Source organism: Chiroxiphia lanceolata, chromosome 6, assembly GCF_009829145.1.
Source record: "Chiroxiphia lanceolata isolate bChiLan1 chromosome 6, bChiLan1.pri, whole genome shotgun sequence".
In the NCBI taxonomy this organism is placed as follows: Eukaryota; Metazoa; Chordata; class Aves; order Passeriformes; family Pipridae; genus Chiroxiphia; species Chiroxiphia lanceolata.
In genome coordinates, this window is record NC_045642.1 from 65500357 (window position 1) to 65526366 (window position 26010).

Here is a 26010-nt window from a genome sequence, read left to right on the forward strand (position 1 = left end):
CCCAGCTGTCCCCCTGCCCCAGACTGTCCCCTTAGGGCTGACATTGCCCCAGAGCTCCTGGCATACTGTGCTCGGTGCTTTGTCTGTTCCCTGGCACTCCTGGCACATAGTGCTGGAGCAGCCTGTGGTGCCATCACCCAGCACAGCCCAGGTTCCCCAGCTGGTGCAGAGGAGGGGGGCTCTGCGGGGCAGCACCTGGTGCCCCAGGGCTTTCCCTCAGGGGCAGATGGGGCTCCCTCTCTGCCCAAAGCCTGTGCCATCACCCAGCACCGAGGGGCAATGCTGGGCAGCTCTCCTGCAGCATCAGTGCCCAAACCAGATGGTCATCCCAGGCCAGTGGCACCAGCAGCCATGAGCTGGGGCTGGGGCAGGGCACAGCTCACTGCTCCCACTCAGACACACAGGGACCCCCCACCATCGCTCGCTGCAGTGCCCAGCCCCACCCCACCCAGCACGGCCGGGTGCACAGCCCCCTCTCTGGATCAACCAACCTGCCAGGTACAACCCCCGGATCAACCAAAATGCCCACGCTGTTGTAGTAAAACATTTATTGTTCAGGTGATAGAAGCTACCGTGTTTACAGCTCATGACCTCACCACTGGCAACATGGAACATGACCTGGGACTGCAGCTGTTGCCACCAGATTTTTTGTCAGAATTTTTAGTTATAAAAACCTTGGACACCAGAAAAAAAGGTAATTTAGAGTGGCAGTTGGGAGATGGGCAACCTGTGAGGGGGGAAGACAGTTCTATCGAGGCAGCCGACCTCGCTGTGGCCTCGGCTGCAGCTTCAAGTAAAGGTTTCGGTGGGGTGAGTGCGGTGCGACACGTCAATCCGTGGAGAGTTGGAACCGGATTGTTTTCTGCCGAGTAAGAACGTCGGTGGCAACATTTTCAGGGAGTGGAGAAGGGCTGGTGTCCTGCGGAGAGGCCCCGGCTTCTGCGCAAAGAAACAGAACAGACACGGTGAGGGGACAAGGAGCAGGATCAGCCCTTCCTGCGGCCGAAGCCGTGCTGATGTGGGACCTCACTGACAGTCCTGGGAGCTGCTGAGGGGCAACCCAGGCACAGCACCACCGACAGCCCTGGGAGCTGCCACGGGGCCGATCTGGACATGGCACCCACCGACGGTCCCAGGAGATGCTGCATGGCCAGCTCGAGCATGGCCTCACACCGAGAGTCCCAGGAGCTGCTGCTCCGGGGCCAGCCCGGGCAGGGAGCAGCAGCAGAGCCTGCCCTCGGCCTCAGCACCCACTGCGTTGGTGCTACCAGCACCACGGGGGCCAGGGCACAGCAGGGGAGTGTGGTGACTAATGGGAGACTGGGCTAATGGGAGACAGGGTTAAAGGGAGTCAGGGCTAATGGGAGAAGGAGCTAACAGGAGACTGAGCTAATGGGAGACAGGGATAATGGTACCAGGGTCCCCAGCCCCTGGCTCAGCCAACAGCTTCAGCACTGACAAAGAGTGCTGGCACAGCACTACTGCTGCTGCTGCAGCAGGGAAAACCCAACTAACAAAACAACCCCCAAAACCCCCAACAGAACCAGCAAAGCTCATTGTTCCAGAACCGGAGACTTCTCCAGTTTCTAGATTTGCTCCTGCTCTTGCCAAGGCCAAGGCTTTGCCCCTGGCAGGGACCCCGACCCCACACAGTGCCAGGGATTCCCACATTGCTGAGGACGCCAGAGCGGAGCAGAAGGTGGGCACGGACACAGCACTCGCCTTCCCGAGGTTCGCATGCATGAGGAAAGGTCACTGCAGCGAGGACATGCCATGTGTCACTGTCCTGCCCCGAGCCCCCACATCGACCCACGGCACAGGGACAGCCCTTGGGGCAGCTGTGCCACCGCCTGGCCTGGTCCTGCCGCCCCGGCACGGCTCCACTTACCTCGGGAGTGCAGAGCTGCCGCTGCCAACACAAACCAGGCACCACGGTTAAACTCATCCTTGGTTTGCTGCGGGTTACAGCCCCCAGACTACAGACTGGCCACGGGGAACCTGGGCTCAGGTCAGGCAGAGGTCCCTGCATGCCCACCGAGGGGTCTGGGCCCCCACCCCAACTGGTTCTCTGCATTCCCTCTCCCAAAGGGAATTTCCCCTCCAGAGGAGATGGCACGGCTTGGCGGGTGCCTCCAGAGCAGCAAACTGGCAGTGCAGAAGGAAAACCAGCTCAGACCCAGCCGGGCACACCAGCCTGGGCTAATCTTCCAGATTCCTGACTTGGATGCTTAAAAAGTTCAGTGCTTGAAACGACCTGAGGCGACACAGCACGACAAAACCAGGAGCTTATTCTGTCCATTTTCATACACAGTTCCCAACGTGGGGTCTGCAGGCAGCCATGTGCCATGTTTGCTCTTTTCCTTTTGAGTTTCCTTCCTTCTCAGCCAATCTTCCCTCTCCAGCAGCAGCTTTCACACCAGCTCTTGTGAATAAATCCATTGTATGAAAAGTCCACAGTCAGCAAGACCAGTAAACTTCACCTTTTGCTGGGCTTATGTTACTGGTGCGGGGTGTAGGTGCTGTAACCGGCACCGCAGCCACCCCATGCACCAGGACTCCTGTCCCACGGGGTCTGTGCTGCTGCGACAGCCAGACCCCAGCCACACTCCAGACCCCAGCCACGCTCCAGACCCCAGCCACACTCCAGATCCCAGCCACGCTCCAGACCCCAGCCACACTCCAGACCTCAGCCACACTCCAGATCCCAGCCACATTCCAGACCCCAGCCACACTCCAGCCACACTCCAGATCCCAGCCACATTCCAGACCCCAGCCACACTCCAGACCTCAGTCGCAATCCAGACCCCAGCCACACTCCAGACCTCAGCTGCAATCCAGACTCCAGCCACTCTCCAGACCAGTGACAGTCAGCACAGGGCACGGGTGTTCCCGCTCAGAGCCGACTTCCCTGGCACTCAGTGCTGCTGTGTCCCTGCCCACAGCCAGCACCGCTGCCGTGCAGGTGAGGTGCTGCCAGCCAGACCCCTCCGTGGTGCCTGGTGGCTCCTGGAACAATTCAGCACCACACAGCCACTGGCACAGGACTCGGCACTTTGCCTGTGGGGAGCCCTGGCTGGGCCAAGGGGCCATTGTGGGCGACTGACCCAGCACAAACCAACCTGGCAGCACCAACTCTGCCCCAGACCCAGCACTCTGACACACATCCAGGCACACGGGGACACATTTGCAAAGGGGAAAGGGGGGATCCACATTTTCTATAAGGACCCTGTGGACTGGCCACAGTTTGCAGCTTTTAAACCAGAACTCTGACCAACAATACAATTACCGCCAGGGAAGACACCGTGCAACCAGGTGGCTGCTGTTAGTGCAGCTTTAGGGGAGCGATAGTGCACCCCAGGTGAGCAGCAGCACCCTGGAACACGCTGGTGAATGTTCCTGAGCGATGGCAGTGCAGAGGTGTGCCCACTCTGTGAGTGGTCGTGCTCAGGCTCTGGTACCCCTGACACTCCAGGGTGGCCGAGGCTCCGGCACCGCCGAGGCTCCAGGGTCACCAAGGCTCTGGTTCCCCTCGGTTGCTGGGAAGAGAAGCAGTCATGGTAGCAGCTGTGGCTGTTACTCCTAGTTGAAGCCATTCCCGGGAAAGCAGTGTGCCCCTCTCTGTGCCGGGTGCCTGCCGTGGCTCTGGGCATGGTCTTGCCATGGCACGGAAAGGGCCTTGCTGCACCTTCTCGAGGGCACATGTGGCTGCACGGGACTGTCACCTGTCACGGCTCAGTGTCACTCCACCGGCCCGGGATGCTCCCAGAGCAGTGCCCAGCAGGGCTGTCGTGGTTCCCAGGAGGCAGGAGCATCCCTGTGCTCCTGGCATCAGATCTCCAGCCTCCAGCAGCTCTGCCACTGGCAGGGATGAGACCACCTCGTGCCAGTGCCCCAGCAGGAGCCCTCGGGCAGGCGGCATGTCCTGGCAGTGCCGGGCCCTTCCCAGCCAAAGTGACGTGTTCCCAGGAGCTGTGTCCTTTCTTCCAGGCATGGGGCACACAGCTGTGCTCCCCAGCTCCCCCTCCCTGTCTGCAGGGCCACGTGGGCATGAGGACGGCTGGCAAACGCACGGGGACACGCTGCAGAAATAAAGCCACGTTGGCACCAGAGCGGAGCAGCACCATGTATTGATGGTAAGGACACGCCTGGGCACAGCAGGAAAGCAGCAGGGAAACAACAGACACAACACAACACCCTCCTCCTCCATTCAGGCACGGCTGCACCAGCCTCTAACACAGCACCACCTCCAGAGAAGATCTGGGCCCAGGGGTGTGTTTCAGCCATTTCAGTAAGAGAAAACAACTTTCTGAAGCAGTTTCTCCTCCTCCAGTGCCTGTGAATAAAGACCCTCTTACCGCTAAAACCTCGGACAATCTATATCCGAGCAGGAGCACATGGAGCCGAGCCAGGGGTGGCACCAGGGGCTCATGTCCCTGCAGACCCCTCTGCAGCTGGGGGTGACACTGGGGCCACAGTACATCACACCTCCCGTCCCCCTGATATCCCCAAACTGCCCGATGTGCTCACACCAATCACCTCCAATGGTGAGCAGTTATTCCAATTTGGAGGAGATGACCGATGTTATTCTGATCCAGGAGCATCTCAGCACTTTTTCTGCCTCGCACTCCTGGCAAACTCTGGTTTTGCTGAACAGAAAGAACAGAGATTTTCCTCCTCCACGAGGCTTCCCATACTTTGAATCAAGCCTGAATAAAACACAATGTCCCACTGCACAGTTACTCCAGTGGGAACAGCCAATTTCGTGCCTGAGGCATTCCCAAGGGATGCTTCTCTCAGCCAGGGAGAGGAATTGGCACCAGAGGAACCCACAGCTGCCCAGGTCTCCGTTCCTGCACTGTCAGCAGAGAATTCAATCGAACATAGGGCCACGTGGTCCCTCTGCGCTGCTGACGCAGAGGCACCGTGGACAGAACATCAGCTGCAGTGCTTAGAAAATGACTCCTTTGAGTAAAAAATTAAAAATATAAAAATAAACTTCCCTAAACCACAAGAAGCCATTAATATTTTAACACTTTCACAAAACATCAGACACATTTAGGTCCAACTTTAGACAACATATAAAGCATTTTCATTTGATGTTTTTAAAAAGCACAATTAAACCCAACCCCTCAGCAGCAAACCTGTGACGCTGTCCCTGTGCCCCAGCACGGAGGGAAGGTGCCTCTGCAGCCCCTCACCAGGGCTTGGACCTTCGTGTTTGTTCCATGCTGGGCAAAGCCTTAACTATCATTTTGCCAGTCCCTGGACACACCATCCCTGTCCTTGGCAGCACCTTATTTCACAGCTCCCTTCTGTGCATGCAGCCCTTGAAGAGCACATGGGCTGCCAGAGCAATCCAAGGAGGGATTTATTATAATTTTTTCTAACTTTCCCAGCAGGAAGTGGTTTTTCTCATTCTGAGGCTTCGTTTCATATTTGGTCTCTGCATTTCCCAAGGGAAGCAAAAAGGGTTTCTAAAAAAGAAACAAGCCTCTTCCTTTTGTGTTCTCTACACTACCCTCATCCAGACTTCATTCTTCCATGATGGGCAATAAAATCACCCAGAGCAACCCAGGACGGCCAAGAACACCATCCCCACCCTGCAGAGTCCCAGAGAGAGACAGGGATACCAGGGGACATTCCCCTCACAACTGCCTGGGGCCAGCTGCTGCCCTGGGTAGAGCCAGGCTGTCCTCAGGCACCTGGTCTGGATTATGTTGCCCCCAAGAACAAACACACAGGGTGTAAAATTTAACTGTTCTCTCACTTTAATGGCTGCAAAGCCCATCTCGAACCTATTATTTGGCATCTGAGAATGCACAATGCACTAATGTTCAGAGTTAAGCTGTTGCTAATTTGAACATGATGACCATATGAGTTTAATTAATATTAACTGCAGGCTTCCCTTTGCAGAGCAGAGCAGCACACGCAGGGTTGCCACCCACCCAGCGTGGGGTTTGCACCTGCTGTCCCCCACTGCTGCATGTCCTGTCCCTACAGAGCGGCCCCAAATCACTCCAGCCCACGGGCTCCGCAACCAACAGCAGGTTAAAGGTGAGACCATCACCTTTAAGTCCCCTCACTGTGTTCAGGGACTGAAGAGAACTGGAACAAAACATAAAGTTTACAGCAGACATGCTCAAAAGTCTAGGACAGCAAGAGATGACCATCATCATCCCGATCAACCACCAGCGAGGCGCTGAACAGCCCCGTGCCTTCCTGCTGCAGCCCTGCCTGCACCCCCGGCCCCGCTCGCTGCCCTGCCCGGCCCCACAGCCCGAGGAGCCCCAGCCCGGCCCCAAAGGCTGCAGGGCGGGGGCGATGCCTGTGCCGTGGGCTGTGGGTGCTCAGGGACCGTGGGTCGGGCACCCTCCTGAGGAGACCTGGCAGGGCCCCGCTGCTCCACCTGGACCCTCGCCCTGGCACCGTCCTCGTCCCGGCCCCGCGGTGGGACCCGGCCCGGCTCCGGCGGGGCAGTCACCGCGAGGCTGGCTGGGGTACCGAGTGAATATTTTATTTTACACAACATAACAACACAGCGTTGTTGCTCCTGTACAGCATCTGCCTAAAAACAAAGGCAACACCATTGTCACGGAAAAGAAATGTACAGTCTGACCAGTTTAAAAAATATCATTTTACTGATTGATCCAGAAGTGGTTATTTGTTAGCTTGGAGGAAATTGCATTTCCTTTATAAAAGGCTTTTTCTGTGAAAACTCTCTCTTTTGTTTTCTGCTACTGCAGAACCAGGAAGCCAGTCCTAGAGCAGGGAAGGCACTGGTGCTGTTTCGTGCTTTTTTTCACCCCTTAATCTTTTTTTTCTTTTTTTTTTCTTTTTTTTTTAAATCTCTGAATGTTGCCTTCGATTTTGATATTAAATAAAACCAAACAAAAACTAAATAAACCCCTGTGTGCACTGGGTGGTTTATACAGAACCCCGCATGAACAAGCCATTAATCAGCGAGATAGCAGTGGACCTCCAAATCCAATTCCCCTGGAGAGGGAGTTTCACACAATGTTTGGTGTTTTGTTTATCGTTAAAATAAAATTTAAAAAAAAAAAAAAAAAGAGAAAAAGAAAAAAAAGAGCAGGTCACACAGTGCTTTCCAATATCCACTCAGAACTGGAGAAAGTTGCTTTTCCGCTATCGGCACCGGCGCTGTCTGCCTGGACCAGCATCCCGTTCATGGACAAGCTCCGTTTGGAGCGCAGTCCGCCGGCACCGGCGCCGCGGGGCTCCAGCAGCTCCCCGCCCAGCGAGCGCCGGCGCTTGGCCCGGGATGTGTCGGCCGGCAGAGTGAGGAACTTACTTGGCTTTGATTGTGCTCTTTTGTACGTGGGGGCGGCGGGGGCCGCGGCGGGGGCGCGGCTCGGCAACTGCAGGGCCGTGGAGTTATTTCTGTTCGAGTTCTGGGGCTCGGCGCTGCCGCCAGCCTCGCCCTGCGGCTCGGGGACGGGCTTGGGCCCCGACTTTCGCTTCTGCTTCTGCGAGAGGGAGGTGCTGGAAGTCCAGGCGGGAGGCAAAGCGGAGGTAGTGGTGGCCGAGTCCTGGCTGGAGCCGGTGTCCGGCGACTGCATCGTGCCGTCGCCGGCAGCCTTGCAGCACTGGACGCCCTCCTCGTGCCCCACAGCCTGCTTGGACACGGACTGCGACAGCACCCCGCTGCAGCCCTGGATCTGAGCCCCGTTCGTCTGCGAGTACACGTTGCTGACCTTGGTGGCCTTCTGCTGCCCGTTGTTGTTGCACACCTTGTAGCGGATCATGAGGATGATGATGAACACGAGCACCGAAGCCACGATGATCCCACCAATGATGATAATCATGGTCCCCCCCAGGAACTGGGACTGCATGAAGTGGCAGCGCACGTAATCCTGCTCGGTGGTGAACTGTGTGCAGCCCACGACCCTGGTGGCCGTCAGCGAGGTGATCCCGTCGTCATAGATGGCCAGGACGCACAGGTCGTACATCGTCCCCGCGGCCAGGTTGTTGACCAGGAAGGTTTTGCTTGTGGGAGGTATCATTCTGGGGGAGAAGGAAACCAGCGTGAATGACCCTAGCAGACACATAGGCACCTCCTGGCAGCCCTGGACATGCTGAGCACCACGGCTTGGCTGTCCCACCTCTGCCACAGCCCCCACAGGGCTGATCACTGTCCCCCAGCAGCTGCTGCCCACTGTTTGATGTGGTGCAGTCACCAACAAGCTCCCCAGCACAGCTTGGCACGGCAGAGTCTCCCATCAGAGCAACCACATCTAAAGCAGAATCACAGAATCCCAGGCTCGTTTGGGTCAGAAGGGACATTTAAAGGTCACCCAGTGCCACCCCCTGCCATGGGCAGGGACATTTTCCACTAGCCCAAGTTGCTCCAAGCCCCGTCCAGCCTGGTCTTGGACACTTCCAGGGATCTAGGGGCAGCCACAGCTTCTCTGAGCAACCTGTGCCAGGGCCTTCCCACTCTCACAGCCAGGAATTCCTTCCCAGTATCTGATCTGTATCTACCCCCTCTCAGTTTAAAGGCAGCACCCCTTGTCCTGTTAATGGGACAAAGAAATTCATAGAAGAAATAACCAAACAAAGACGGTATTGAAGGGTGTGATGGCCACGCCCAGCAGCAAAGATCTCCCCTGCACTTCCCCAGCACCGACACCGCCGGAAAGTACTGCAAGGAACATGGTCACAGACACTGTCCTCCCTCTGCTTCCAGAAAGCCGAGCACATTAAGATCCATTTAATCCATCTACCCTCACAACCCTACCCGGATCAGTTCAGAGGATTAGAGGTCTGTTTGGATTATCTAAAAATAACACCATTCAAGGTAACTTCCCCATCTGTGAGTAGAAAATGGCATGAGTCCTTCCCAAGGCTCCCACCATGAGCTGCCAGGGGCCAGGCTCTGCTCGGCCGGCCCAGCACGGCACGGGAAGTCTGGCGGATGAGCTGCCGGGGCCCGGGGCCCCACACCAGCACCGAGCACCCAGTACAGCCCTGCACAGGCTGGGGCAGCCTTACCTGTAAACAAGGGAGTCATCGTAAGTACCATTGTACTGGATTTGGAACATACGTATCCCAGGTATATTCCTCTGGAAATTGAATTTCAGCAGAGCAGTGGAGGACGTTGCTTCCGCAACAACCACCTTCTTATCCTGGCTGACTTTTGTATCCCCGTTGCTACTGCTCGCGTTGGAGCCCGACTTGGTGGACGTGGAGATATCCGAGGAGCCCGGGTCGGGCTCATGGATGTGGTTTGTGCTGTTCAGCAGGTGAGGCAGTTTGATGATGTGCAGGTCCACCGTCTGCGTGGCCTCCCCTGCCGGGTTGGAAGCAATGCAGGTGAAGGAGCCCGTGTCCTTCACCGTCGTGATGAGGATGTCGAGCGTCCCGTTGTCATACACCACGGACCTGGTGGCATTGGAAATCAGTTTGCCCTCAGGTGAAATCCAATGGATGGCTGGCTCGGGGTCGCCCCGGGCCTTGCAGCGCAGAGCTGCCCGCTGCCCCTCCAGCACCCGCAGCTCGTGGGTGTGCCGGGTGATGAGCGGGGGCTCGCAGAGGAACTCCTCCTCGGGGATCGACCAGAAGTACCGGCCCGACAGGAGTGTGGGAGAGGCACAGGTCTCCAGATCGTCCTCCCTGGAAAGGCGCCTCAGCCACAAAAGCTCACAGTTGCAATGCAAGGGGTTCCCACCGAAGCTCAGCGCAAACGTCGAGGGGCTGATAATTCCTGAGGTTGCCAGCACCTGAGCACGCTGGAAGAGTGGGTCAGGAGGAAGCTTCTGCAGTTTGTTAGACGTGACGTCCAGCCTGGTCATCTTGTGGAGGTGGGAGAAGGTCCCCTTAGGAATATGGTCAATCATGTTGTGGTCTAGACTGAGAGTGTGCAAACTGACCATCTTCTCCACGGCATCCCAGGGGATGGTTTCCAGATTGTTGTAAGACAAATCCAATTCCTCAAGGGCTAAAACATCATCAAAAGCTGTGGAAGAAATTAAAGTCAGCTGGTTGTTGTTCAGTATCAAGTGGTGGAGATTGGAGAGCCCGCTGAACATGTCATTAGTGATCTTAGTCAATCGGTTGCTGTTCAAATGCAGAGCCCGCAAATTGCGCAGGTCGGCAAACGCGTGAGGGGTGATAAAACTGATTGTATTCCGGGACAGCGTCAGGTCCACCAGGCTGGTCATGTTGGCAAAGTCTTTCCTTTTAATGTTTGTAACAAAGTTGTCTGCCAGCCGCAGCTCCACAGTCCTCCTGTCAATGTTGGGAGGAACAAACAAGAGCCCTTTCTTGGCACAGAGGGTGGCGAGGTTTGGAGACAGGATCTGACAGACGCAGCGCTTGGGGCAGATCTGAGCTCGCACTGCTATGCCAATGAACAGCAGAAACAAAAGCAGTTTTTCCATTGTAGATCAGGTTCAAGAGCCTGCAAGGGAGAGTAAATGGCAGTTAGTCTCTGTGAGACAAGCATAGGACATGATAAAAAAGCCAAGACAGACTGTGGTTAAACCATGAAGGTTCAGGTAGCAGTGTGCCCCTCTTGCTGCGTTACCTGGTTCTTTGTCATTCCCCTGTCCTGACAGAGGAGCGCCTGTGCTGCCTGCCTGGGGGACAGCTGAGAGACAGACGTGTTTGCAAACACACAGATACACACACAGACTCTCACATACAAGGGACAAAACGACTGGGAAGCCACTGGTGGCACTGCACGTGCAGCCTCTCAGGCCCCTCCTGCTAGAGCCCATCCCACCACACAGTGCACCTCTGCATCCCAACAGATCCCCCAGTCTCCTGGGCTGGAGATGCTTGGCCATAATGACAAATGTCCAGGTGTGGAAAATGAGGGGTGGTTCATGTGTGCTTCACTTGCTAAGCTGAAAGTCCCAGTTGCCTTGAAATCACTGCAGCTCCATGGCTTTACAGCCGTCTCCACTGAACGTTTAAGCTCTTAATGCTATTTTCAGAATAAACTCAGAAGGAGCTAATTTTATGTCATTCAAACCCCAAAAATGCAAATAAAACAAAAAAAAAATATATATAAAACAAAACCCAAGAATAGCCCCCACAACAGGGATCTAAATAAAAATGGATCACGGGCTAATTTTAGTGGATCACAGCTCTCCGGCTGCCGCTGCTCCCCCCGGAAAGCCCGGCGGCTCAATTATCCTTATCGCTCACAGCGCCAGCCCCGGCTCCTCACGGCGTGTGGGAACAGGGCCGACAGCAGCAGTGCCCACGCCAGCTCACTGAGATCATCCATCAGTGACTTTGCCAAAGGCTCCGTGGCGGGAGGGATGGGGGATGCTCCTTTGTGGAGCAGGTGAGAGCACCGCGGAGGTCCCGTGGAGAAGCACCCACGTGTCTGAGAGGGAATGTGCCATCGTGAGCAACGTAGCTCAGAGGGGCTTCACACTGGGAATGAAGCACCCAGCTCCCTTTGGGACCAGCACAATTACACGTGTTCAGATTGGATTACTCAGACCCATTATCATCCCAGAGATGCATTAATGAAGATCAGCTAAAATACAGTTTCACAGCCAGCCAGGAGCAGGAATCTTAAATTGTCATTGATATTTAAAGCCATTTAACGTCAGAACAACAATTACTGCTCCTGTTGTCCATCCATAACCCATCGGTGGTGCCATGCAAGCCGGGGAGGCAACAAAAAGGATGAGTGAAAACACCAGACTAAACTCTGCTTTTCAGCACTATTAATGTATTTTTTCCAGATACTTCTGAGGACTGCAGGTGTTCAGGACTGCTGGCTCCAACTCTTGAGTCCCCATTGGAAAAATAAAAGATCGTGTTACCAAGGTCCTCAGCGGAGTCTGCTGCAGTGGGCAGCGCTGGGAGCTGCTCCCATAACCAGTACAACCATCACCATTCCTGCTGCCGTTAGCTGTGGCAGGAAGCAGCATAAAGGTATGTTCTGTGGACTCAGCTTCGTGCCAGCACTGCAGGTTGGGGTGGCCCCGCAGGTGACAAGGACCTGGAGGAGAACGGCGATGCTGAGCAGTGGAAGAAAGCGCCTGGTGCGGCCCCCAAACCCCACTGGTGTCACCCGCTGGCCACCTCCTGACCTGGCATCTGCAGTGACAGCCAGGGGCTGCCACCTGCCCTTTAATCTACATCTGGCACGTACCAGACTGGAAGGGGCTCGGCGGCTCAGGGCATCTGCAGCTCGGCCACCGGGGTCCCCAGACAGCCTTGGCTGGGGACACTGCGCTCATTTAGATTTGCTAACTTAATGCTGCTAATTTAGGTTCGTGGCTGTGATTAAAGTCACATGCCTGGATTCAGCCAAGTCCACTCGAAGAACTACACAAGATTAAACCAAAATCAGCATGTTTATAAGGTTGGAAATACCGTTACAAGACAAAACAAATTAAACCATAGCCGGAATGACAAGGTTACAGAGAGGTTGCCCACCAGCAGAGGTGGGATTTTTGGATTTTAGGAGAGTTTTTGATACTTTCTCTGTCAGTATCCTCTGGACAAATGCCCAGCACATGGCCAGAGCTGGATGCAACGCCCCTCCTCTCCCAGCACACCTTGTCCCCCACACAGGGAACTCGCAGGGGCAGCAGAGCTGACATGGCTTACAGCTTCTTGCAGAAAACATCTTTTCCAATAATCAAATCATGATCTCATTCTCATTAACTGCTTCAAAGATTTTTTAAAAAGGAAAAGAAAGTGAATTCATACATAAAACAAATGCCAGTTTCCTAGGAAAGTGGGCATCACTCATTTACTGCTTAGTGCCTGCAACAGGACAGGGGTTGTCAAGCTCCTCACGTGACTTTGGGATTCACAAAAAAAGTCTCTCGTACACTAATCTTCAAATCCATTCTGTTGCTACATTTGATAATTTTGAGTGATTCATCTCTCTATAAAAATTAAGTTTGAGTTGCCATGGGCTGCACAGCTCATGGCCACACAGAGTAGGAACTGTGTCTCCAAAGAGCAGAGAACCTGTGAGCCCTTGCACACACTGCCAGGGGGCTGGGAGCCCCTCCACTGCTCCCCCATCAGCCAGAAGGGACTGAGCATGCCTCAGGCTCTCAGCCCCAGACCACTGCTTCTGTCTCAGAGCAGAGGAACTCCTTCCCCTTACCCCTTTTCCCAGGTAAGGAGCAGGTATGACTGGTTGGGCAGGGCCTGGGCTCATGGGAGCAGGGACCCCTCAGCACTATCACCCCCCTCCTCACCTCCCCCTGGCCACTCTCAGGTGGGATGTGCTCAAGCCATGGGTGACACTTTGGTGTTCCTTCCCCTGACAGGTGTTTCTCACGGGACTTCTGGGCTTCACTCCAGCTCCCCCCAAGATGTGGGACATGGACCACTACTGCAACACCAGCTCCACTCCAGATATGGAACATGGACCACTGTTCCACTGCAGCACCAGCTCCACTCCACATGGACACAGGGCTGCTGCTGGCCCTGGCTCAGGAGCCCTGAGCTCACCTGGGGCCAAGCCCACACACAGGCAGGGTGCAGGGACAGCTGGGCACACTCCAGCCCCAGCACCACACATTGCTCTGTGAGACCCACTGGAGGGGAAGGACAGCTCCCAGCACTTCCAGAGGAGCCACCTGCCACTGTCAGAGAGCAACAGCCATGGCATTCCCTGGGGCACACATGGACCCCTCTGGCCAGCCCTTCCCAAGGGCAGACCCCAACCACAAACCTGCAAGTCTGAGAGGTGCTGGGGCACAGCCAGAGTGAGCCCAGCCTGTGCAAGGCATGGCCACTCCAGAGCCCTCACCAGCAGCACCAGGGTGAGCGGCAGCGCCATCCCGGCACCCGGTCAGCAGCACACCATGGGAATGACCACCCACCAGTTCTAGCAACAAACTGAGGTCATAGGAAGTGATAATGAATTTAAAATTCCTGCCTGGAATGGATCCAAGGGACCTGGGACAGAAACACCACATCCATGGCTGCAATGGCTCGCTGTGCCCAACCTGCTGCGTGCTGGGCGTTTTGCCTCCTCCTCTTTGGAACACGAAATGCAGCCTCTGCAGATGTCTCCAGTGCTCCAACGGGTCACTTACATATTGTGGCTGTCACAACACGTGGGAGCAGCGGGGTCCAGGAGACCAATTAATTAGCAAACCATTTCCAGTGCACCCGATTCCTATTGGGATGGTCGGTGTTGCACACAGCCAGTGTGCCAGGGATACACACCAGGAGCTGCTGGAGCCAGCTGCCAACTCGGGGCCTGGCTCAGACATCCCCTGTCATCACTGAGGTCATGACAGAGCTATTGACTGCCCTTCCCACCTTCCAGAAGTTGGGATTCTCAAGGTCTTTGCAAATGCAATTTTGTGGTGGAGAAAAAGAAAGTCTGGAATCTGACAGTGTTCCCCTGCTGGGGATGGAGGAAGGGAAGTCCTGGTATCAGCCACCACAAGCACCCCACAGCCATGCTGAAATGGGGACATGTAAAGGGAAATGCTGGGATCTCTGACATTTCAGCTGCTGGGACCAGTGAGGTGGGGAAAGAGGAGTTTCAGTTTCCCAGAGCTCAATGGTTTGTAAACCCTACGGAATGTTTTGTTGAACTGGAAACAAAGTACCTGAGAAAACAAACACTTGGATCAAAGAAACTCAACATGGAGGAGCCCTGCTGGCCACCCACTGCTGCCCCAGCCAGGACCACATGCCAGGACCACAGCCACCACGTTCTCCACCTGCAACCCTTGCAGTAGGACTGGACGGGTGAATCCCTGGGGATGCCTCTGGGAAATCCTCTACCCTTGGCTTTGCTAAAGGGCTTCAGACAGGCACAAACACAACTGCACCACTCAGACCTCTGGGAATCTTAAAAGCAGGAGCCATGTGAGACCCAGGCCCAAAGCAAGGGCCAGGGGCAGCACTGCCAGCTCACGTGGGGATGCTGTGTCTCCTGGCATAATGTGTGCTTGTTCCTCAAAATCTCCATTTCTGATTTTTGCTGGTTTTCCACTGTCTTCTACACAGCAAAGAGCTCCAGAGAACCCCCTTGGCTCCAGCACTGCTCACCGCAGCTCGTGGCTGTGCTCACCTGGGACAGGGACACAGTGAGCACGGTCAGTACAACAGGCCCATGGGATTTCCAGGGATCTCATTTCTTTCCTTTTCCATTCTGCTCCCCGTCACGCCCCACGCTGTCTCTCTCACACACGTGTCCCAGCACACACATATATCCCAGTTTTCCACTCCGAACACTCAGTGAGCAGCACTCCCAGCACCGCTGCCTGCTATGCACTGACAGTGGCAGGCAAGGTGGTAGCATGCTCCCAACACACCTCCTGCACACTTCCAGCACACTCCCTGCACACTTCCAGCACACTCCCTGCACACTTCCAGCCCGCTCCCTGCACAGCTGCTGCTGATGTGGCCCCGAGCCCACGGGCACACGCGGGAGCTCCACACACAGCTGAACTGGGCACTCCTGCCACGCCCCGGAATAAAGGCTGAGCCAGCTGGAGCAGAAGGGGGGCTCTGACACGACACCCGGGGCTGCAGAGGAGGCAGCTCGTCAGGCTTTGGTGTCACAGACAGGAGCCCAGAGTGACCCACGGGGTGAGTGAAGGTGGCAGTGTGGAGCACGAGGCAGCTCTGGAAGGTATTCATGGCTGTGCCGTGAGATCTCACCGGGCGATCCCACGGCCCCTGGCACACCAGGACAGGGGCACGTCCCACTGCTCCACCAGGGACAGGGGAGAGGGACACTGAAGCCAGCACAAGCCAGAGCAGCTCGTGAGAAACACCCTGTGATAAAAACACACATGGAGAGATCATCTCCTGTTTCTAAGGGACAACTCCACACTCCCACCTCACCCACTGTCAAACCCAGCAGGCTCTGGTTTAGCTGTGTAACTATGCTGGGCTCTCCAGGCCTAGCCAAGAGCCTGTTTGGGCTCTTTTCACTGTATCCTCCTGCTCCCTGGGGCAGACAGATTATATAGAGCTTTCCAGCTCCTGAGGAGTCACTGTACCAAATGCTGCACAGATACGCCAAACACTAACAGCAACATCAGGATCAGCTGCTCAGCTTCCAAACGGGAGCAGGCCTAAGTGAATAATTGTTTAAACAAAGCGACTTTTAACTTATCAAAACATTTTTACTGAATTGGAGTGTTGTGGTATTTTAAAAACTAAGTGGTTTTGCAACACCAAAACACAAATGTGAAGGGATTTGCTTTGCCACTCCTCTGTCACCCCTGTGCCATAGCCATGCTCCGACAGCAGCGCTCCACGTGCTGCTGAGCCACATCACGAGGAAATCCGGGACTTCACTGTTATTGTCGAACACCCACCGGCACCCAGGGAGTGCCAGCTGCCGGGGCTGCCTGTGTCGGCACCACAGCCCCTCCAGGGGAGCGCGATTTGGGAGAGGGAGAGCGGTGGGGCAGGAAGGGCAGCAGCTGCTCCAGGGTCCAGCAAGGCCAAACCACATCCCATTTCCCAGTGGGCACTGGAAGTGGGACAGGGGCGAAGGGGGACCCAGGTACAAATACAACGTGCCCACACACAGTTTAATGGGAGGAAATCAGAAGCACAGGAGGTAGCACCGTGAAAGGGGAATTGGCAGCAGGATGGATCAGGGCAAAACTGGGAGCTTAACCATAAACAGATTTCCAAGCCTGAACAGTTCGTAGGTTTTATCAAGCACTCTAAAAATAACTTATTTCTTCCACAGTCTCGCTTCTGCACAGCCCACCAAATTAAATGAAAAGTAAACTAACAATGATTTACTCCAGATGGACATTTATTATCTGTGTAATAATATCAGGCAATTGTCACAGCATTAACTGAGGCCAATTCTTTTCTTAGTCATTGTACTCTTACATAAACATATAGTAAATTAAACAATCTAAAACCAGACGGGCATTTATTAGGGTTGTCTCTATGCTCGCCTGAACATCACTTGGGGATGTGAGTCATAAAACATAAGCTGGATTTTAAGTTCTGAAGTTTAATTTAATGTCAAGTAGCACCAGGTACAAACTGAATATCCCTCTCATGGAAGAACACCTATTTAGTATTTAGGTCTGGCCTATTAACTGGTAAATCAAACAGATGTGGCCAAATCAGCTACTGAGATGATCTAAGATGTGCCATGTCTACAGCAGCCCTGACACTTCAAAGGCAAACCCAGGGAATCTCAAGGAGATGAAACATTTCCATCACAATAACGGGTGACGTGCGCCGGCAGGATACATGTAATAAAGGAAGGACAACAAGAGATGAAATGGAAATTTGTTTTGCAGAAGCCAAGAATAGAACATGATTTATATGTACTTATTTTAATTTATTTCAGGCTGAATGCAATTTATCTAAACTCATCAAAAATTAATAGGCCATACAGAAAGGAGTAGTAATAAATCCAAACTTGGGGCACAGAGAGTACATCTCTTCTCAGTCACTATTAGCACTTCACTATCTAATTAATCCACCATGTTATATCTCGCCTGGAAACCCAGGTAATCCCACCTGGTGGGACGGGCACTGACCACACAGCCCCCAGCACAGCCCTGGCACAGCCCTGGCACAGCCCCTGGTGTGCTGTATCATTAAGGACACCGACACAGAGACAGAGACCACTCCATGCAGGGAGCCCCAGCAGGACCTGCTGCCCTGCAATGGGCCCCAAAGCTGCTCCAGCCCCCGAAGGCTCCAGGCCACAGTGCCAGAGCTGGAGCACCACGTGCCCCTGGGAGGGAGCTCCCCAGGGGAAGGCACAAGGCTCCAGCAGCTGAGCCCTCAGCAGAGGCTCTCACCCACCTCAGAATAAACTCCAAGCACTTTCAGGAGAGTTGAAACCCCTGGGATACAGGAGCACCTCACAACTCGGCCAACACCTAAAAAACTCGTGACAGCCACGTGCGGCACCATCCCCACACACAGCTTGTGCCCAATACCAATGGCACCAAGGGCAGGGACAGAGCAGGGCCAGGGGCAGTGCCAGGCCAGCCCCCAGCCCCAGGCCCATCCTGGTTGCCATGTGCTGTGGTGCAGCTGGGGCAGGACAGGCGGCACATCGCCCGTGCCAGTCCCTGCTCGGTGGGACCCCGGGGATGGGGAGCAGTGCTGCCTCCCCTCAGCCGAAGGCTGGGAAAGAAATGAGGGTGATGCAGTCCCCAGCAAAGAGCAAGCACAGAGCAGAACCCTCCCTGCCTCTCCTCGAGCCAATCCACAGTGGCTGTGCCAGAGGGGCTCCAGAGCCCAGCGCAGGCAGCCCATGCCCAGGGGCTGCCAAGGGGACAGAGCTCTGGGCAGTCCCTCCAGCTGCCCACGGCAACTCAGAGGAGAGCTTGGCCATGGAGCCAGGCTGGAACAGCTGCTCAACACACAGACATGGAGCCCACTGACCGCACAGCTGGAGCAGGAACTCAATGGACCCTGGTCTGTATTTAAATCCAAAAGAAATCAATGAGCACTCTAAAAGGAATATTTTCCTTTACCGAGGATGACAATTTCAGTGAAATACTGGGACTCATATTTTTTAAAACTTCAGATACATCTGTCAGGGTTGGGTAATTTTGCCTAAAAGAGAAACTTTCAATGTGCCATAAGGGAGAAACTATTTTTGCAATCTTCCCTTTGGCTCAAAATCTGCTGCTGGGATTTTTCAGGAGGCAGCACTCCGCACACTCAAAAAAACTGACGGCTCTAAAATACATATTTATGGTTTCCTGATATAGGGAATAAGAACAGAAGAAAGTAATGATAAGCTGCAGGAAATGTTAGAGAACTCCGGCAGCAGGACAGACAGCAAACTGGGACCAGCGGTGGAGTCGAGGGAAAACAGGAGTGAAAGGAAGTGTTGCTGTACTCCAGGCACTGCCCTGGTGCTGCTGGACAGGGATAGCACAGGCAAGCCCAGGGGTGCTTGAGCACAGGAGTGCTTGGCCACAGGGATGCTCGTCTGCAGGGATGCTCCAGTGCAGGCATGCTCAGACACAGGGATGCTCCAGTGCAGGCATGCTCAGACACAGGGATGCTCCAGCACAGGAATGCTCTGGCACAGGGATGCTCAGGGGGGTCTGTCAGGGATCCTCAGGCACAGGGATGCTCAGACACGGGGATGCACAGCCACAGGCGTGCTCAGGTGGGTCCTACAGGGGTCCCCAGGCCTGGCACCACACACCAGCTCCAGCTCACTGGCTGCAATGACCGACAGCCGCGGGCGGGAGCCCCACCCTGGCAGGACCTGGTGTGTCACTCCCTCGGATGACACAGTGTAACTCACTGCACCTCCGCTGGGTTCCAGGCTCAGGGAGTTGACCCTCCCAGAGAAAGTGAAATGCAAATTTGCAGAGCACGGGAGATAACATGCAGCAGAAAGTCAGGAGGCCAATCTGTTGCACAACTGGGAAATCACTGAGCCTGCACTATCAGCTCCCATCGGCTCCTCCAGAATCGACTCCTGGCTGCTTAAAGGCAACAGAGTAATGATGCCAAAGGGCTTAAAAACCTGTTTTGGAGAAGATCTGAGGTCCTCGGGTAGAAGGAAACATGTAAGGAAAGCTGTTGGGTGGGATGGAGACAGAAGCTCCGAAGCCTGTGAAAGGCACAGCCTGGCTCCGGAACAAGGACCGGTGAGCCGAGATCGGGACACGCGGGAGCACTGAGGCCTCACCAAACCCAACACTGAACCAAACTCTTGTTCAGGGACAGGGACTGGGTGTTTGCTGGGTCAGTACCTGCCACTGTACCATCACACAGTCACATCCCACAGGGGTCTCACTGGGACTTCCAAGGCTGGGGACACTGGAGGTTGGAGGGAGTGGCAGCAGCCAGAGGCTGCAGGGCTGCCATGGGACCAGCGTCCAGCATCAGTAACCCTCACATGGACCCTGATGGCATCAGCCAAACCACTGCCAATCCATCAAATATGCCAGGACAGGGTGGGAGAGGGGCTGAGCACGGCTGTGCCATCCCGGCACTGCATCCCAACAGGAGCAGGAAGGACAGGAGACCTCACTGCTCTCCATGGCCAGGTCTGTGGGAAGAGCCTGTGGTGGCAATGGTGAGGGATGTGAGTGGGAGGAGAGCAGAGTCAGCAGGAGAGGGATCTGGCCCAGGAGGTGCTGATGACACAGTTCCCCCCGGACACAATCATATTTAATTTTTCTATCAATTTTCATTAGCCTTTTCCCATGCCTCTGGTTCGTCCACAGCATTGCAGGATTTGTTAAAAATAAACCGTTACTGTCTCAGGGAGCTCCTTGGCCAATTATTTTAATACTCCTGGGTACCAGTTATCCAGCTCTGCCACTTTTAAACTGCCTTACTTAAACTGTCACTTTTTAACCTTTTTCTTAGCAGTAGAAAATAGCTGCCATGAGCTTGCATTTTGCTGCTCCTTTGCAAAGGGCAAACAGAAATAATCACAGAAAACTTCTGCATCACCCCCACGTATTCCCTGCTTTGTCTTGTGAGGTCCGGCCCTGTGACAGGCTTCTGTTTGTACCTCAAACGTAATTCCCCTCCTGCAGCTGGTACCTGACCCAAGGATATTGAACATTTCAATTAAAAAATTTCCACCAATCTCAGAAAACAGATATTCAGGCATAAAAAAAAGACCTTCAGTGTGATGAAATGTTTTTGGTGAGTGGGGCAAAAAATTAACACTATTGGACACCAGGAAGAATTTCTTCACTGAAAGAGTGGTCAGGTATTGGCAGGGGCTGCCCATGGAGGTGGTGGAAACCCCAGCCCTGGAGGTGTCCCAGGAAGGCCTGGCCATGGCACTCAGTGCTCTGGGCTGGGGGACAAGGTGGGCATCGGGCACAGGGGGGATCCATGGGCTGGGAGGGCTTTTCCAGCCTCAGGGACTCTGGGATTCTGTGGTCTGGCAGAAATGCGCCTCATGAAAGGGTGGCAAGACAGGGGGCTCCAGCAGCAATCCCTCCTGCACCCCAAAAGCCCCCTAGCCCCAATGCCAAAGGCTCCCTGGCTGCTGCTCCGGACCCACAGCTTTACAAGTCTCTGCTGGAACAAGTGCCTCGTTACCTCATTTGTTAATTGGCCACTTCTCCATCCCCTGTCGCCTCGCATTAACAAGCCCCACTGTCAGGGCAGCTCGGGCAGTACCCACACCGGTGCCTGCTGGTCATTAAGCTCAGAGCTCTGCTAACGAGCACAGCCTGGAGCAGAGCGGGGCTGTTCCCTTAATGAACCGCAGCTCCGGGCTCACAGAGCCCGCGTCAGCGGAGACGGCAGCGCTGACACCAGGAGAGGCTCAACAGTGACTGACTGCGACCTCATCCACCTCTGAGTCACAGTTCTGAACAGCTGGTGAACGTGACGACCAGAGATGGTGTGAACTGCTCCGGGAAGGGCTGACAGAGCCGCCCTACGTCCTTTCCTCTGCTTCCAAAACACAGATCAAACATCTTGTGGGACAGAAAAAAAATAATATAAGCAAATGAAACGGGTTTTCCTTCAGCTGGACAAGATCAAAACTACTTTATACAGATTTTTGGAAAAAGAAAAGATATCCTTAGCTGCTTTCAAGACTTCCAGCCCAGAGGAATTATTCTGAATGGTCATTTCCCTCCTCTACATCTCGGTGCATGGAGCAGATACCATCAGATCTGCCACGTGCAATCCCATCAGTTTGCAGGATTTATATCTCCCTCTTCTATGCCAGAAAATTTAATGGGTCTCTTGATCCTGATGTTCTTAACTCAGCAAAGAGTCTGAGCATTTCAGATAAGAGACATACTTAAGGCTTTGGCAAAGAAGTTTAGATTTTAATTGCTGCTTCAAAAATTGATCAGCCGTGCTGCTGTGGCAAGATTTCCATGTTCCATGGAATTTGAGAAAGAGATGCCAGCAGATGGACACCCACACCCTAAATGCAGCCGTATCAGGCTGAGGCTGATCCTGCCCCGAGGCCCCAGCAATGCCTAGCAAGGGCACACCACAGTCCAGCTGTGCCCAGTTGTGGCCAGCTGTGCAGCAGCTGACAAGGACCATGCCAGGCTCTGCCCATCGCACTGCACCCCTGCAGCTGTGCTGTGGGAATCTCCAGCTCACATCCCAGTTGTGGTTTGCAGAAGGTAGAAATCTTGGGAGATCCTGATGACCTTTTCCCACATTGTCCCAGCCATGGGCCCAGCACAGTGGGAAGGCGGGAGCCCCAACACAGACCCCTTCAGCTCCTGGTGACCACAGCACAGCTGCTCTCTGCTGCATCCCCTCCCTGTGTGAGCCTTCCCCACTCGCTGTGATTTTCAAAGGAAAATGAAGTCCAGGTGGGTCCCAAGTATTCCCACAGCCTGTTCCCCCCACTACTTCCCCACACCTGCTCCCCACAGAGTCCCCTGTTCGAGATGACAGGGCTGTGCCAGCAGCCAGGCTGTGATCTGCAGTTTGGGCATGTTTTAAACTTACTTATTTTCCACTGAATACATTTTGGTATAATTCTCTCTTATCTTAATTAATATCAGGAAAATCACGCCGTTCCCCTCTCACAAAAGGAGGCAGAGCAGCATTGTGCAGGGAAATGCTTGTAGAAACAAGGAACCTCCAACTCATACCTCAGGTAAATTAGTGTGACTTTACTGCAGCTAATTGAGTTATCCTCAAATTATGCGCAGAAAAAAGCAGGGACTTTGCTCTCCCCACAATGTCCTCGTTAAAAATGCATCACCACTCCTCATCTCTCTGCTCAACAGCACAGGAACGTGTGTCTGTGTGACGTGCCTCTGTCACACCCCACCCACCAACCTCAGCAGGTCTGGCAGGAAGGGGCCGAACAGGAGGGAGAGGGGACACAGAGGAGAGCCCCCAGCTCCAGAAAGCAGGACGGGGCCCCAGATGCCACCAGGGCAGGGAGCAGCACACAGACAGCATTCCCAGGCACTCCAGGTCCCCCACAACCACTCCTGCTGCTCACACACTCCTTGGATTTTCATGGGGAGGTGACAGAAAGAGAGAGACAAACCCAGAGATGATGACAGGGGATGTCAGCGGGAGTTCTTTAACTTTTGTTTCACTCTGAATGGATGAGAAATCCACCTTCTTCTTCAGAATTAATCCTGGGGAGCCTGCACACCCCGGAGCACCAGGGTTCAGCACCCCCAGCACTGCCCACAGCAGCATCCCCAGTGCCAGTGGGGTGCCTGGCTCAGCCAGTGCCACACAAAACCCCACCCCAGGCAGGCCACTCCAAAACTTGGCCTAAACGTAAGGAAAAGCCATCAAATGTGAAAAGTTTTGAGTGGAGTATTTTGTATTCCAACAAATGGCATTTTTTAGCAGAGTTGCTTAAATAGAAAACTTCCAAGGTATTTCCTGACGCAGAGGCAGCTGCCCCTTGGTTACACCTGCAGGAAATGTCCAGAGGTCTAAGACATGGATCTAGTGGCCCCAGGGATGAGCACAGGGGGCAGGTGCTGGTGCAGTGCAGGGGCACATTGGAGCAGGTCCCGGTGCCACACAAGGCCACAGCCATTTGCCAACATTTCAATTGTTGTTGCTGATTGTTTTTTTACGTTTTTTTGCTGTTTTTTCATTTAAGTTTTCTTATACTAAAGAAAGCAACAGAAAAGCAAAGGCATCACATCCTTCCTGCTGCACTAGAGGCTCCGAGATACACAACTACTTTCTCCTGCACTTAATTTCTGCTGAAAAGAACTGATGCCAATTGAATTTCTTTTAATAAAAAAAGCCTTTTGCTGAAAATAAAATTTTATTTTAAGGAATACGAAACTTTTTCTAAAATATTTTCAGCTTTGCTATCAAAGTTCTCCCTTGCCAATCTCTTTTGCTGTCTGGTCCCCTTGTTTAATTTTGTAATTAAGAATGCAGTGCGGGAGATGGAGAAAACTAAAGCACTTCAGTGTCTCAGTAAGGGGACAGAGCAGAGCAAAGCAATGCCCTGGGCAGCACTTCCAGTGCTCACAGGACTGACTCATTTTCAAGTCCATTCACCACTCGGAAGCTCCAGCACAGCCGATTCTGTGGGCACGGTGACCTTACATGGCTCCCAGGAACAGGACTTGTGAGAAAGGCCATAGAATCCCAGAATGGTTTGGGTTGGGAGGGACCGTGAAGACGATCCAGTTCCACCCCCTGCCATGGGCAGAGACACCTTCCACTATCCCAGGTTGCTCAGGGCAAAAGTAAATTTGACAAAAGTAAAATATCTTGGTGTCACGCTGCCACTCTCAGAATGACTGTGACCAGGAAAAGCACCTGGAGGCATCACCAGCAGGGCGGGGGCTGCCCAAACCCCACCAGGACCACCCAGGAGCTGCTGGAAGGAACACAGCCACAACAGGCTGTGCCAGAGACAGTTCAGGTGAGCTGCCAGGACCACTGCCTGGGAAAACATGGACCCTCAGGAGTCTCAGGAGTGAGGCTCCTAAGGCATGAAATCCCCCTCTGAAGTCAGGGAGGAGAAGGAATGAAGCCAAGACCTTCAACCCTCTGCTCCAGCAATCTGCCTGAGTGCCTGAGTCACCCCGGGGGACCCACTGTCACCCTACTGGAGGCTGTGGGTGCCCCTGGTAGCAGTCCCGGGGGGCTGCCTGCACCCCAGCCCAGCACAGGGAGACTGGGATGGTACCAGGCAGCACAAGGACGGCTCCTCTGCCAGCTCTGGCACTGAGGGATGACATGGGGACAGTGGGTTCCAATCCAGTTGTGTCACAAAGCCACAGCATAGGAGAGTTCCCAGGGATACGGCAATGCTCACTCTGCTTTACCCACTGAAATTAGGGAATGTGCTGCTTTCCTGTGTGCCATCAGTTAAACTCTCGTTTACATATGCACAGAGGAAAACAAACAAATTCCCAGATTTCCCAAAGCAGGGTCTCCTAGGGCAGGATCTCCTGCAGCAGGATCTCCTCACTCCCAGGCAGCCTTTCCTTCACACCACCCGAATGAGATCCGACTGTCCTCCCTGCATCCTCCCGGTGTACAGAGACACCTTCATGTGCCATTTCCTTCTGACACAAGGACACTCCACACATGCACCCACCAGCACAGCTGGAATTATACTGGAAAAGACTTTTCACAAAGCAAAGTGACTCCATTTGGAAGCCTGGTGCCCTTCATAAACCAAGGCTGTTGGAACAGCAGCCTGGCCCACACCTACAGAGGAAGGATCATCTCTGTCCCCTGTGATAACATGTGGGAACACTCCGATATGATGTGTGTGACACAGGCATTGTCACCTCTACAGCAGCCATGAGGTACTGTGGCCCAACAAGCCTGCTGCTCAGCCCTGCCCTGCCACAGCTCCAGGAGCACAGGGATCCTGCCCTCCAGGTCACCACGAACCACACACAGAGGAAGCCAACATTTGCAAAGGATCAGAGCATAAACTTTTAATTCGCAGAGATGTGGGGACGTGGCTGTTTCCATTCCTGTCCTCACATGCTGGGAACTGACTTTCCTTTGCTGTCCCTTTCCCCTTCATTAACCAGCACCCCCAAGCCCCAGTCCCTCCAACTATCATGAACACCCCTTCATTCCCATTGTCTTGGCTGGTAACCAGGAGCACAATGTGACTGCTGTTCCCAGGTGCCCAGAGGTTCTGTACCTGCAACTACTTTTATGGTGAAACAGCATTTGTGCATCAACACAAACAGACATCTTGAAGGACCAAGATTCCATCCCACGGCAACAGGACTGAACCGTGCTGGTGCACAAATCCCTGTACGGGCTGGAACGTCATGGCCAGGTCACAGTCCCAACCAGCTGCACCTGGGAACAGCAGGACACAGGTGAACAGAAAATCAGGCACTGCATGGCACCGAGATGGGAACAGGAAACACATCAGGAGAGCGGATCACTGCCAGCACGAGTGTGACGGGAGAGCTGCCAGGCTGTGACTGAGCACGGAGATCCTGAGCTTCCGCTCTCGTCCGCCAAGGAAACGGCTCAAATCTTGTCATTCTGGAAGGATTTGAAGAAGCTGCTCGAGCTTCATGGACAGAAGCAGTACCTGAGGGGTTTCACAGCATCACAGATGGGGCAGATGCAGGCAGCAGCCCTAGGAGGACAAGGCTG

General features: G+C 54.1%; 1 protein-coding gene across 4 annotated transcripts in view; it reads right to left on the bottom strand.

Moving 5' to 3' along the window:
- Nucleotides 1–533: 533 nt before the first annotated feature.
- The window catches only part of LRFN5 (leucine rich repeat and fibronectin type III domain containing 5), a 37394-nt gene continuing 11917 nt past the window's right edge, over nt 534–26010 (bottom strand). For 3 of the 4 annotated variants that reach the window (XM_032691733.1, XM_032691732.1, XM_032691734.1), the window contains exons 2-3: nt 9010–10417; nt 6494–8022 (exon numbers count right to left, since the gene is read on the bottom strand). In XM_032691733.1, coding sequence (XP_032547624.1) covers nt 7092–8022; nt 9010–10397 — 2319 coding nt within the window. In that variant the 5' untranslated portion in view covers nt 10398–10417 and the 3' untranslated portion in view covers nt 6494–7091. Of the gene's footprint in view, nt 940–6493; nt 8023–9009; nt 10418–26010 lie in introns of those variants that run through there. The other variant, XM_032691735.1, reaches the window with a different exon arrangement.